Raw genomic sequence first — 15,111 nt, forward strand, 5'->3', positions numbered from 1 at the left:
GACAGAACCCAAATGTTAAAGTGAGCAGGATCAGGCCTCAGGCTTCCCCAGGTGCACCTGCAGCTTGGCTGCCTCCCTTCACACCCGGGACTCATCAAAAGATAACTTCAAAGAGGCCCCATGCCTTCTGGGTATGCAAACACAGCTGAGTCACATTAGTGGGCTCGAGCTGGAGTCGGTCAGAAAGTACTGGGCTCCCTGGGATCCTGGATGGTCATTTATGTTGGGCTGTTCAATGCTTGCAGAGGCCACAGCCCCAGAACCAAAGGGAAGTCCCTTCAACAGAATCCGAGGCCTGCAGCTCAGGCTGGGTTACAGGCTTCAACTTGAAAGACTCTGCCAACGTTACAGCACCTGCTGCAGGTTATGGAGGAAAAAGGCTCTGGGAGGCCAGAGAGCCTTAGATTCTCAGGATGACTCCTTCATCTGACAGGTAAGGAAACTGCCTACAGAGAGGGAGAGGGGGACACTTGCCTAAGATCACACCGTGAGCTGATGGCTCAGCTGGCATTCAAAACCGTGTCTCCTGGCCTTTAGGTTCTGGGGCCTGGTGGGGTTGGCTCCCATTTGCTGGGGGTCTTTCTAGCACTGCTATCCTGGAAAGTCAGCCCCAGTATGCCACGTTACCTAATTCGGGGTGCTGTAGTGGAACCCAGCAGCAGGCACATAGTGAGACACAGACCTCTGAGAACTTCCTCCCCAGACTTCTGAACGTGGGCTTTTTTTTTTTTTTTTTTTTTTTTTGACAGGCAGAGTGGACAGTGAGAGAGAGAGAGAAAGGTCTTCCTTTTTGCCGTTGGTTCACCCTCCAATGGCCGCAGCGCCGCGCTGATCCAATGGCAGGAGCTAGGTACTTCTCCTGGTCTCCCATGGGGTGCAGGGCCCAAGTACTTGGGCCATCCTCCACTGCCTTCCCGGGCCACAGCAGAGAGCTGGCCTGGAAGAGGGGCAACCGGGACAGAATCTGGCGCCCCGACAGGGACTAGAACCTGGTGTGCCAGCGCTGCAAGGCGGAGGATTAGCCTAGTGAGCCGAGGTGACGGCCATGAACATGGGCTTCTTTAAGCACAGGGTTGAAGCAAGGGGTGGGGGGCAGTGGGGGAGAAGGGAGGGAAAGAGAAGGGAGAGGGAGGGGCCAAGGAAGGGGAAAGTGAGTGGAGAGTGACTGCAGCTGAATTTCTGGAGATAAAAGCTCCAAAGTGGGGCAGCTGTCACACTGGGTTAATTTCCTGAAGTTGAATGACCTTGGGAACATCACTTTCTGCTGATTTGTTCCTCTGTCATGCTGCACTGGGACTCGGCTTCCTGAGATTTGGAAACAGCCTAGCAGCAACAAAATCCAGGCAGGGTAGCCTCCCCCCATCCCCATGGCCCAGGTGGCCCTTTTCTAAAACTTCCAATCTGTGTATGGATTGAGTGGAGCAGGCTCCAGAGTGAGGAAAGCCACAGCAGCCTGTGGTTCCTGCTTGGCTGCCCTTCAGTGGAGAGGCTCCTAGGCTCCCTCCCTGACTTAGCTACACCAGAGGGTTCAGGTGTGTGAGGTCCGTCACACCTGAGGCCTAGAACCTGTACTGCCTCTCCCAGGGGCCTGGACATTTCAGGCTGGTCCCCTATTGTAAGATTTCTTGCCTCAAGAAATTGGAGGGGGGAGTCATCAAGCATCATTGCCCTTTTAAGATATTTGAAATGAAACTATACTTATTCATCAAATATTGAGTACCTATTGAGTTGGTGCACTGTTTAGGCTTTGAGAAGGCATCCAATCCACACTAATACAGCCTGGAATCTAGGCTTGGCCATTACCTCTGGGAACTTTGACATGTTAGTAAATTTTCAGTTCCTCACTTGTCTAATCTCTAAAATGGGCTGAATTAAACCCTCTTAATAGGGATGTGAAGGAGCATTAGATAAGATAGACAAAGAGTTGCCAGCATCAGAGCAAATTTTCAATGAAAGACGGCTGTTACCATTGCATGTGTAAGGTCATTTCCTCACCTCTTGGACACCAGTCTTTTTTCCCTACATGGGGAGATGAGGGATGCGGTGGGAAGAGTGGCGGGAGACTCTGAAAACTTTGTTGCTGGCCAATATCTGCAGGATATCCTGCAGCTGGGGAAAGGGGTCTGACCTCTTAGGCTGAATGCAAGGTGAGTGAGCTAGAAAGGATTTACGTAAAGGATGGTGCTGTCTCATATGAAGGGATGGTTCTTACACCTGTGAGTAGCATTGTCCACAGTGGCTGTGGTTTCCCAGGCATTGTGTCTCTGCTTGTGTTACTGATGATCATATCGGAGTATTTTTTTTTTTTTTTGATGAGAGAAGCTGTTTATTTTCAAGGTGTTATCTTGATATCCTTCTTTATAATGTATATTTCATGTCCAGTTTTTTTCTAAACAAAATGCAGTTTATCTTGGAGTCTATAAAAAACACATTGGCATACTATTTTAAAATCTACACAAGAAACTCCAGGGAAACTGGAGTTCAAGTGACAATAAAATGCATGGATATAATCATTTGTAAAGCTTTCAAAATAAAAATGCAAAGTGGTAGCTACACACTTCAGAGCAATTAACTTAGAGGAAATTCCATTGCTGGACCCTCTTTAGCAACATGTAGTCATTGAATGCCAAATATTAATAGTGCAAAAATAATAGTTGTAGATATATTAAATAACTACATCCATGTTGATTGGAGTTACTAGCAACAGTAAAGAAGATAACTCTAGGGAAAGATAACAGTATCTAGAACAATAGAAACTGATTTTGTAACTATATCTCTTTCCTAGCTATTCTGTAGAACTGCTGGCTAACTAAAACTCCACCTTCTCTAAAATGCCTTCCTCCCTGCGAGGACTTCCCCTGGTATTCTATTCTGTTCTTGCTGAGTGAACGTTCTAGAGCCGTTTCTGCCAAGTCAGCAAAGATGTTGGCCTGTTGGAGCCTGTTCACTTCTGTTTGGCTCCCTCTCATAGTGTCTGCTCCCAGAAGGTCATGGGGCAAGTCACGTTCGGGGTGGTGGTGGGGGAGTGGAGGAGCCTGCACAGAACTCACCGGATGCTGTAGAGGACGTTGCCGTTGCGTGAGATCCTCAGCAGTTTGTTGTCTGTGGTGATCTCGTGGAAGTGGGCCCCCTTCTCGTTGGCAAAGAACAGGTCAGGCTTCCAGATGGAATCCAACATGGATGGGTCCAGGTCCAGAGAGTCATCGGGGTATTCGTTGTAGGCCAGACGGGGGTCGTTCCACTGCTGCCGTAGGAAGATGTTGACTCTGTAGTCCTATAGGCGGGAGACAAGAGGTCGAGGCTGGATCAGTTCCTGGGATGCCAGGGTCCCCCAAGCCTCTTTCTGGGGGATGGCATTGGACTGAGGTTGCATCTTGTGTGGGAATGAGGCATAAAGGCTGTCATCAGGCAAAAGCCACAGGACTCATAAATATCCCTGAAAATCCTCTAAACGCCCTGTTAAGCATACTCAACTCTGAACTGATACAATTTCAATGTTATTCTTTTGAAAAAAGTTTAGAAGTTTAAAGAATGCAGTAAACCCCTGTTTTTTTTTTTTTTATCATCCTGCTAGTGTTTTATCATACATGCTTCATTTTTTTTTTATAAAAGAGAAATGATACATTACAGATAAAGCTAAAGTTCTTTGACTGTCAGACCCAAGAGTAGTGTAATTCTCACATACACTCAGGCTGGAGAGATGGAAGGAATTAAAGACCAGAAGCTGATGTCTGAGAGCATTCAAACTACTGTGCCTAAAGAAATAAGTAATTCCCAGACAATACGGGAAGGGTGGGTGGTCCTAGGGTTCACCTCACTCTATTTTAACATCAGCTTCCCAGGCTGATTTGTTTGGAAAGATTTAATCAGTGTCAGAGTCTCACATCTTACTGGTTTCTAAACTCATCCCCAAGTTACTGCTTCTCTGATGGGATTTGTATTGTAGTTATATCAATGGAAAAACATTCACAAATTAAGTCAGTGAAATGTTGGACTAAAGTACAAGAGGATTGCAGGACTTCCTGGAGTTGGTCAGATTCTGATGAATCCCGTGCGTTTCCAAGGAGACACAATGTGGCACGTTTCTCTGGGTTATTTTGCCCAAGGAGCTCTTATGCATGATGTGTCTTCTGCAGAGCGTGGGCTAGGAATTGCCATCCTAGGCAAAACTCGGCTCTCAACTTCCGTTTTTTTTTTTCCTTCCTTCCACTGACGAGACTGACACAGTGTCTCTCAGAAAGTGCAGGGGCAGAGCTGGTTCTGGAGTCCAAGGATCCTGATGGGTAACTGCGGGTTTCTTCACTGCCCCCTGCTGATCCCAGAGGATCTGAACGGTCCATTACAATGTGAGAAGCACTTAGTGTGTGCACAGGACTCCATGCCTGAAAACTGGCTAGAGCACTTAAGAAATATTCCCCCTGGGGCTGACATTGTGGCGCAGTGGGTTGAGTTCCTGCTTGCAATGCCGGCACCCCATGTTGGAGCACCAGTTCAGGTCCTCACTTTTCTACTTCTGATCCAACTCTCTGTTAATGTGTGTGGGAATGCAATAGAAGATGGCCCATTCTTGTGCTCCAACCGCCCAGGTCGGAGACCCAGATGGAGTTCCTGGCTTTTGGCTTCAGCCTGGCCTTGGCCTGGCTATTGTGGTTATTTGAGGAGCAAACCAGTGCATGGAAATCTCTGTTTGTCTCTCTCTCTAGGTTGCTCAAATAACTTCTTAAAAATAAATATTAAAAAAATTTCCATTAAGAAGTTTTTAAAAATTGCATTAGTCATTGTAAACCGTGAATATCATGACACTATAAAGTAGAATTTGGTGAATACTTGTGTTTCCCAAAGAAGAACATATTGAATTTCTAAAAGTGTCTATAGTGTCTATAGTCCCCCCCCCAAAAAAAAAAAATTAATAGCCTCAGTTCTAGTCCCATATCAAATGCCCTCCTTCAAGGCGTGGTCTTAGACATGAAGACCAGTGACTGCCTTTCCCCATAGTGTGCTGTCTCCATGAGGGTGGCTATATTTTCTTTTGGAGGTGCTGCTCATGAGTGCTGATCTACCATCAGCACAAGTGAACTCAAGCCACCTTCCTGCCCCTCCCACTTCACCCCTGTCTGGCTCATGGTTACATCACTTTGTTTGCATGCAGAAATATCAATAACTTCAAAAAGACTTCCAAGGTATTTTATAGGATTGTTCTGTAATTTAGTTGAAGTCTTTCCCTCTAGCACCATAGATAATGACATTTAGACTCATAATCTCATGTCTTGTACGAACTGTCGTGGAGGGAGAGCTTTAGGCCAAGCCTGGATGTTGGTTCTTTGTTTTTCCTGCTGCTGGTAATGGACAGCTCCCAGTCTGGCTCCATGCCAGGAGGGTGTTGCAAACAGCCTCGTTCTGTCTCTTGGATTCCACATGGGAAGTGAGTGTATGTGTTCTGGTGAGGCACTGGGTAAGTCACATTAGAGACAACAGACTATGAATGGGCAAAAAACAAAACAAAAAAAACCCAAAAAACAAAAAAAACACCTTCATTCCCCAAACCCCAGCTGTCCTTTTGATGTTCTTGCAATGACATGCCAAGCTCATTTATGTGGCTGGAAGGACGAAAAGAAAGTGGCATTTCTTAAAATGCTCTGTTAGGCACCAGGCTCTCCTAGATACTGTCACATATGCTTACTGCTCACAACCCCCCTGCAACTAGACAATGAGGTGCCCACAGTGAGGATAAGGAAATTGGTTTTTGAAGTTTGGGAAACTGAGGCTCGGAACTGGTTTGTGGAAGAGCTGGGACGGGGATTTGCAGGAGCCTGACCATTCCATGAGCACTGATGTGTGACTTCACGCGGGTGTGGATGGCCACTTGTAGGCAGGGACACTCTTGCATCCTCATTGTCCAGGCAGATTACATCCTGCAGGAGCTTGATGGCCCCCACCCCTGCTTTCCTGGCCTCGTCCTTTCTGATGTCCTAGCAAGATCAAGTCAACAGAAAAGTTTCATTGAGCTCTTCCTCATGGTGTGTGTCTCCCTCATGGTGTGTGTCTCATCTTCTTACCCCATGAGCAGCAATTTGAGGGGATGAACTCACCTTGTATTTCTTGTGCACCAGGTTACCTACCTACCAGTCAATGCAACTATGAGCTACCCAGTACTCTCAGGAGAAGGAAGAAGGAGTAATGCTAGAAAAAGTTGGAACAGAACGAGATCTCCTCATTTTATAGATGGAGAGACTGAGACCCAGTGGGCAAAGCATTTTCTCAGGTCACACAATAGTTTGGTAAAGGACCTGGTGTTGGAACCTAGCTCCGCTTCTGTGGATCTCGCTGTTAAGCAAAGTTAAGCTAAATGGTCTCTAAGAACCCTTGAAAATCTAATAGCTAATTGTAATTAGCTTACTGTCTTTTCCAACAATATTTAACTGAGCACCTATTAACGGGCCAGGCAGTATTGCTGGTGCTGAGGAGTCTACTGAGAATGGGAGACACGTTGACTGAATCACAGAACTCGCAGAGCAGTGTCTACACCACTGAGAGGTCAAGGCTCTGTGAGGGGTTAGGTACATGTGCGGGGGAAGTGTGGAGTACAGGTTCCCCGTCTTGACGTGGGCAGTGGTGACCATGGAAGTAGCCAGGAAGAGGCAGGTGGGCAAATGAATTAACTGATTAAATCAGATTGTGGTTGAACCTGTGGAGAAGCACTTTGGGCAGGTGGGAGTGTGCATGTGAAGGCCTTGAGGCAAAGCACAAGCGTGGAACTTTGAATAGAAGGGCAAGTGAACAAGCAAGGACAGGAGTGGGAGAAGGCTCCCAGGGTCTGACAGGCCGTGCTGGGGAACTTGGACTTCATCCTGGGAGCAATGCAGAGCCTTTGAAGAATTTTAAATAGGAATAGACATTAAATATCAGTAATAAAATGCAAATGTAATAAAAAGTACTTTGTTTTTTCTTACTGCAGAAGCAATGCCTATTGACTATAAAAATATAAATGTACAGCACTTAAAAGAAGAAGAAATAAAACCCTTGGGGTCTCATTATTAAATGATGAATGAAACATTGGAGTAAGGGAGACCTCGGTGTCCTGGGGCTGCTCGACTCCTTGCAGTGCCAGCCCCTCCCCCCAGCAGCTGCTACCCAAACAAGTTACAGCCATTGATTTTCCCCTCTCAAGTTAGTAAACAGCAGAGGGAAATGCAGTTGGGAAGAAATCAATGTAATTGGTGTAATAGGCTGAAAGCTAAGTGTTGTTTTGCTTACTTAGCTCTACACTTAGACTGGTCGGTGCTTGACACGAGGGGGCCCATGTTCCAGTTCAGGGACTGGAGGAGAAACATTTGAATTCTCCATCCTATAACTCAGGTTCGACCTCCAGTAGTTGGTTTGCAGGTCCCAAACTTGCAAGGGTAGCCTATGAACCTGAAGCAGGAGGGATTTCTGAGGTTCTAGCTATCTGATTTTCAGTATCAACCCATCCATATTGCCTCTGAGATTCCCTGAAGGTCTTATGTCTGGTAACTGGCTAGCTAGTTGCCTTGTTTCTAAGACCAAGATAGAACACAAACTCGTTCATTCCTCAAACATTTTCTTGAGGCTTTCCGTATACCACTTGGAGTTTGAATTGCCTTCCTTCCCCCACAGACTTGGTCTAATTTCAGATTCTAATTTCTCCTAAGAAACTCTGAACTAAGAAACATGAGATGTTGAGGGTGTTGCTGGGTAGGGGATGTGGAGGGCAAGAGATACGCTGATTGCATTCAGAACCAAAAGACATCAAAAGGTGGCCAAAAGAAGCAGATTCTTAAACATTAAAAAAAAAACCATTTCATTATTGTGAAAGGCAGAGAGAAACAAAACAGAGATAGGGAGATCTTGCATTCTCTGGTTAACTCTGTAAATGCCTGTAATAGGTAGGGTTGGGCCGAAGACGGGAGCCTAGAACTCAATCTGAGTCTGCCCCATGGGTTGCAGGGACACATGTACTTGAGCCATCACTTGCTGCCTCTTAAGGTGCACATTAGCAGGAAGCTAGAATCAAGAGAAGAGGCAGGATATGTAGCCCGGCACTCTGATATGGGATGCAGGTGTCCCAAGAGATGTCTTGAGTGCTAGCCAAACACCTGTGCAATCTTATACCTTTTTAAGTCTCAGCATTCTGGCCTTCAAGGGATGTCTCTTCTAGATGCAGTCCAGCTCTAAAAACATTTATTAGCCCAGGGGAGTCATGGCGAATGGAGACCCAAGGTCTTTGTTTCTGTCCTCACAGAGCTGAAATTATTGAAGTTAGGGTCTTCAGTTCCAGTGTTGTTTTCAGATGTGAACTATAACAGTTTTTACAGGAAAGGAGGCCAGTAGTGATGGGTGAGGAGAAAGTATAGGGGCAAGGAGTGGAGACTTAGGTCAGGATGGGACCTGAGGACTAGGGTCACAGTCTGGGGTATTTAGGATTAGATAAAGAGAGTTGGGGATAAAAGCAATCTTACCTAGAAGAGAAACGATAGCACGAGCAAAGAGGGTAGCCATGGGAATAAGCATTTAGTGTGAAGATGCTCACCTCCTATATCAATTCCCTGCTCTAGTCAATGACTCCAGCATCCAGCTAATGCAGATCTTGGGAGGCAGTGGTGATGGCTTAGGTGATTGGGTTCCTTCACCTCCCCACCCATGGAAGACATGGATTTAGGTTTTAGCTCCTGACTTCAACCCCAGTCTAGCCCTGGCCATTGTAGGCATTTGAGGAATGAACTAGTGGATGGGAGCGCCTTCTCCCTCTCCCTGCCTCTGAATTAAGACAACATGAAAAACAACGCAGGCATGGGCATTCAAACAGTTGAGTTTACCTCAAACGTTAGTAGCATAAGTAGTGACAGTTCCTCCTTCCTCTACCAGGCATTGTGCCTAAGCATGCCCCATTCTTCAGTTTGTTTTATCTTCAATAATTCTGTGACATAGATTGTTTGAAAAAGATTAATGGATTTTATTTGAAATGTAGACAGAGACAGAGGGAGAGGGAGAGAGAGATCTTCTATCAGCTGGTTCATTTCCCTAGATGGCCACAACGGCTAGGGTTGTGGTCACCTTGAAGCCATAAGCCAATAGCTTCTTATGGGTCTCCCATGTGGGTGCAGGGACCTAAATACCTGGGCCATCCTCTGCTGCCTCCCCGGGAACACTACCAGGGAGCTGGATAGGGAGCTGGATTGGAAGCAGAGCAGCCAGGATTCAAAAAGGAGTGTTTCAGATGGTGGCTTAGCCCACCATGCCACAAGGATGGCCCCAGGAGAATCCTAATTCTTTATCATTATGTTTATCACAAGATATTATAGCTGGAAGAAACCTTCATGATTGTTGTCTCAACTTCATTTTACAGATGGCCCAGAGAGGGAAAAAAACTTTCCCAGGGCACACAGAAATTCAGTGACCGAGGTGAGACTTGGAGGAGTCTTGATCCCTGTCCCACCCACTTGTTCTCCTATTCGTATTGTATACCTTGAAGGATGGCTCCAGGGCCAGGAGAGGTATCGAGTTGGATTCACCACTGGGCAGTTTCAACTTCTCTGAATCTAATGTGGGGCTTGGCTCAGTCAGAGTTGGGGATTAAGATGAACAAGAGTTGGGTCAGTGTACCCAAGACTCAGAGCTCATTCAGTGTGGATCCGACAGTGAAGGGGTTAGTGCTGCCTTTCCTACTTGCTTCATTTCTTCCCAAGCGCTTTGCAGACCTCTGAGAAGAAGGTGGAATGAAGGAGTCAGGGACGCTGCCGGCGACTGGGAGAAGAGTCTGCCTCAGCCAGCTCACAGTCCTTGGAGAGTGTGGGCCTGGCTCAGCTGGCACATGTGGGGCTCAATAAACCCTGGCTAAGTGCTTTGCCTGAAGAATCTCTTTGAATTCGCACAGTGACACTATTTTACAGAGAAACTGAAGCCTGGGGACTATTAGGCACTTTCTTTAAACTTCATGACAGAGCTGAGACTCAGCCCCGGGACTATTCGATTCCAAAGTCCTACACTCTTAAGAAGTCTACTGTATTAGCTCCTTTTATTAATAATGTTTTCTACTTTGCTGCTTTTTGCTTTCTGGAGGACTCTTTTTTAAATGATCTATTTATTTATTTGAAAGAGCTACAGAGAGGCAGAGGCAGAGAGAGTGAGAGAGGTTCTTCATCTGCTGGTTCACTCCCCAAATGGCCCAACAACCATTTGCTGGGCCAATCAGAAGCCAGAAGCTAGGAGATTCTTTTTGGTATCCCATGTGAGCACAGGTGCCCAAGGACTTGGGCCATCTTCTGCTTTTCCAGGCCATAGCAGAGAGTTGGATCGGAAGGGGAGCAGCTGGGACCTGAACCAGTGCCCACATGGGATGCTGGCACCAGCAGCAGTGGGTTTACCCGGTATGCCACAGTGCTGGCCCCTGGAGTACTTTCACATTAGATTCTGTTTTATGAGGTTTGGGTTGGAAAATATGGTTCCTATTCCCATTGGACGTATTTGAAAATTAAAGCCCTTTGGCCTAGAAGTTCAAGTTCCCAGCACTAGTTACTGGGAGATCCAGAACTGATAATAACCATGCAAATAATACTAATACCTTGAGACTTTACAATTCGTATCACGTAAGATGCTGTGCTAAGAGCTTTATGTGTATTGTTTTATCTTCACAGTAACCCTGTGATGTAGGTTCTGCATTTCCAATTTTATAGTTGGGGAATTCAGGGCATACAAAGGACACAGTCAGTGGCAAGGTCGGGATTTGAACCCAGATGGTAATGCCAGAACCCACGCATTTAACCAGGATGTTTCAGAACTGCATTGACTGACAGTTTTGTGATACCTCAAGGCTAACAGACACTGCCTCTGGGTGCTGTAACATACCTGTCATTTGTAGGTGTTCATAGCTAACAGGAAGTATTAAAGCAAAGAACAGACAGCTTCTGACCCAGGTCTAACATCCCACTGTGCCTCGTATCTGATTTTACTTGTGGATTTCAGCTGTGGTCTGCCTACAACTCCTGTGCTGGTAGGCCCCTCACATGCCTACCTATCACCTCTTTAGGCTCCAGGCACTTGCTTTGTGCCTTTCTTTTTTTTTTTTAAGAAAAAATATTTATTTAGTCAATTATTCATAAGACAGAATGACTCATACACACACAGATATCTTCCATCTGCTGGTTCACTGGATTGGAAGCAGAGCAGCTGGGACTTGGACCAGAACTCCAACATGGGATACTGGTTTTGCAAGCAGTGAGTTAACCCACTGAACCCCAATGCCAGCCCCTGCTTTGTCTCTTGACCCTTTTCTAAGTCACCATGCTACTTGTGCAGTCTTATTTGGATATCACCAGACCTGCACTTACTGCAGAGAACCATAGAGTGTTTCGCCAATGGAGCTGAGCATCTTTGTCTGTCTTCAGGGGATTGCTAAAGACTAACATGAATTTAATAATTCGATAAAAGTGTTAATAACAGCTACTTTTATAGGGTGTCTGACATTTGTTAGAACTTTATATGTATAGTATCTCTAAACCTTTCATTAAATTAGCATATTGGGTATTTTTTTTTTAAAGATTGATTTATTTATTTGAAAGGCAGAGTTACAGAGAGGCAGAGAGGTCTTTGATCCTCTGGTTCACTCCCCCAGTTTGCTACAACAGCCGGAGCCATCCTGATCTGAAGCCAGGAGCTTCCTCCAGGCCTTCCACATGGGTGCAGGGACCCAAGGACTTGGGCCATCTTCTACTGCTTTCCCAGGCCATAGCTGAGAGCTGGATCGGAAGTGGAGTGGTTGGGACTTGAACTGGTGCCCTTATGGGATGCTGGCACTGCAGCCCCCCGCCCCCCCCTCCCCGGCCGAGTCCGTGTGATGGGCCGACTGGTAAATAGCCTAACAGTCAGTATTGTGTATAGGACTTCGGATTGAACATTGAACAGTGATGTACATTCATAACTGGTTACCAAAGGATGCAGATTGAGGGGTGGGTGTTCATCTGGGAAGAGGTCAGGGTTGGCAGCAAGGAGTACAATAGCGAGAAAAGCTACTAATAAACTTGAAAATAGGAAAAATTAGGTCACCCTCTGAAACTAGCAACAGAGATGAACATGGCAATGCAGGAATTTGGCAAGGCCCAGATATTTCGGTGAGGTACACGTCTGTAATCTAATAAGCGGAGTGCTAGTCTATTGAATTTTACCTTGTTGGAGAACTGTTTTATAAACATACATGGACATCATTCTGTAGTACAAGAAAGAGCAGTTAGGGAAGCGGGAATTTGACAGTTGGTGATGGTGTCTCTGTTTTGGGAGAAATGACTTCCTTATCGCTGGGGAGTTTCCTTGTGATGAGACAGGCATGGTTTCTTAGACATCTCCAAGGCCTGCATGCAAGTCCCTCGAGGCCGTCCACTCCCTTTCCTCCGACTCCAGGGCGGCCAAAAGCAGCTTTCACTCGGTTTCCCTCTACCTGGATGGTGGCAAGGAAGCACACTCACAGAGCATGTGAGCATTCCTGCTATGAGAAGGCGAAGGCCACTGCAGACTGAGGCAGCTTGGCAGCCTGCCTTCTGCACCTCCATCTTTTGTGGGTTTGTGTGGCCTGAGTCAACCTTACTGAGTTTGAGCTGTTGGAGGACCATACTCGGGCTGTCATAAATTCACAACCAGGATGGCTTCCTTCAGATGTACTAGGAGAGAATCATCCAGCGGATGATGCCAACGCTGCTTAGTTTCCGCCTGCAACAGACTCTGGTTGCGTTTCTGAAAGCTTGCTCTGGCCCTCTTAGTTTTCAGTTTGGCAAGGTTTTTATGGAATGTTGAGCCCTATAATGCTATGACGTTTTATAGACTTTCCTCTGTACCCCGAAGCATACTACATGTAGAAAGATAGACAGTGAAATGGAAAAAACAGCAACATCAAAAGATCTCATCTGTGGTGACAACTCCACAAAGTATCAAGGAAAAAAAAATCTAATAAAAAATAATTAAAAGGAAACCTGTTGAAGTGAAATGGACATTATGAGAAACAGTGACTTGATCAGCCCTTGTCCTGACTATAGATGAACAACTTAATACTTTATCCCTTTTAGTAATTTTTTATCTACTTAATACTATTGGTTGAACTCTGTAATTAACACACAATTATTCTTAGGTGTTTAAATTTAACTGAAAAGTGATCCATGTTAAATATAAGAGTGAGAATAAGAGAGGGAGGAGATGCACAATTTGGGACATGCTCAATCGGACTTGCCCCAAATGGTAAGAGTTAGAAACGTGCCAGGGGATTCCAATTCAATCCCACCAAGGTGGCATGTTCCAATGCCATTTCACTAGTCCAAGTGATCAGTTGCAGTTCACAATTGATCATAATGATAGGTTTAAGAGTCAAAGGGATCACATAAACAAGACTAGTGTCTGCTAATGCTAACTGATAGAATTAAAAAGGGACAGAACGATCCATCATGGGAAGCAGGATACACAGCAGACTCATATAATGGCAGATGACCTAAACAGCATTCTGGCCTCAGAGTCAGCCCTTAAAGCATTCGAATCTGGCTGAAGAGCCCATGAGGGTATTTTAGGCATGGAAAGCCAAGACACTCTGGCAAAAAAAAAAAAAAAAAACAAAACAAATGAACAACAAAACAAAACAAAACAAAAACAAAACCTAAATGAAAGATCTCTGTGAGTGAGATCCCAGTGGAAAGAATGGGCCATCAAAGAAGGATGTACCTTTCTCTGAAGGGAGGAGAGAACTTCCACTTTGACTATGACCTTGTCTAAATAAGATTGGAGTTGGTGAACTCAAGAGGCTTCCATAGCCTTGGCAGCTCATGACAAGAGCCTCAGGTGATTACTGATGCCATAAACAAGAGTGTCAATTGTTACATCAACAACAGGAGTCACTGTGCACTTACTCCTCATGTAGGATCTCTGTCCTTAGTGTGTTGTTCAATGTGAATTAATGGTATAACTAGTACTCAAACAGTACTTTACACTTTGTGTTTCTGTGTGGGTGCAAACTGTTGAAATCTTTATTTAGTATACACTAAGTTGATCTTCTGTATATAAAGATAATTGAAAATGAATCTTGATGCAAATGTAATGGGAGAGGGAGAAGGGAGGGTTTTGGGTGGGTGGGAAGTTATGCCAGGGGGAAGCCACTGTAATCCAAAAGCTGTACTTCGGAAATTTATATTTATTAAATAAAAGTTGAAAAAAAAATTGAGTTGTATGAATAAAAAAAGAAACTAAATAAAACAACTCAAACTTCCTGAAATTTATAAAGGAATTACCTATATAAATGGCAAAACATACTTTATTTCTAAAATATTATAAGAATGTCATTTCTTCCCAGGTTAATTATAGAACCAGTGCAACCTCATCAAAATCTGAGGGTGTGAGGAACAGTGTGGTGCAGTGGGTTAATTTTACTGGTTGGGATACTGGTATCCTTTTTTTTTGGAGGGCCTGGGTTTGAGCTCTGCCTTGAGTTCTGATCCAGCTTCTTGCAAATGCCTCTGGGAGGTGGTGTGTGATAATCCGAGTACATGAGCTCCTACCACCCAATGGGAGCCAAGATGACTCCTGTCTTCAGCCTGGCCTGATCCTGGCTATTGCAGCCAAATAGGGTGGTGAATCAGCAGATGGAAGAGCCCTCTTGTTTATCTATCTCTCTGCCTTTCAAATTAATCAATCAATAAACAAACATCTATTAAAACACATCACTTAAAAAATCAGGATTTTTGTAGATCTCAACAAGCTGATTCCAAAGTTCTTATGGAAGTAAGAATGGGCTGGAAAGATCAAGAAAACCTTGAAAAATAAGAACAGCAGAGAGTTTTCTCAACTGGCGGTGGAATACAATGTGAGATTATTGTAATTAAAGCAGTGTAGTGTTCATGCAGAAACAGCAGTTCAACGGAGCTGTAACTAGGAAGGTACGTATGGGAAGTAAGTCTGAGAAAAGGGCATTTCACATCAGTGGAGAAATAGGGCCTGGTTAAAAAAAAATCGTGTTGGAATAATTGCTATGTAATCAGAAAAACAGTTAAACCAGCACCAAATAGTTCACAGAAAATTAGACTCCAGGGGCCAGCGTTGTGGAGTAGTGGGTTAAGCCACTGCCTG

General features: G+C 45.0%; 1 protein-coding gene across 2 annotated transcripts in view; it reads right to left on the reverse strand.

The window, feature by feature from the left end:
• Positions 1-15,111, reverse strand: part of GLRA1 (glycine receptor alpha 1) — a 98,799-nt gene that overhangs the window by 27,325 nt on the left and 56,363 nt on the right. For both annotated transcript variants that reach the window (XM_008255290.4, XM_051844397.2), the window contains exon 4: positions 3,051-3,274. In XM_008255290.4, the coding sequence (XP_008253512.1) occupies positions 3,051-3,274 (224 nt within the window). The remainder of the gene's footprint in view (positions 1-3,050; positions 3,275-15,111) is intronic.

The sequence above is a fragment of the Oryctolagus cuniculus genome, chromosome 6 (assembly GCF_964237555.1).
Source record: "Oryctolagus cuniculus chromosome 6, mOryCun1.1, whole genome shotgun sequence".
In the NCBI taxonomy this organism is placed as follows: domain Eukaryota; kingdom Metazoa; phylum Chordata; class Mammalia; order Lagomorpha; family Leporidae; genus Oryctolagus; species Oryctolagus cuniculus.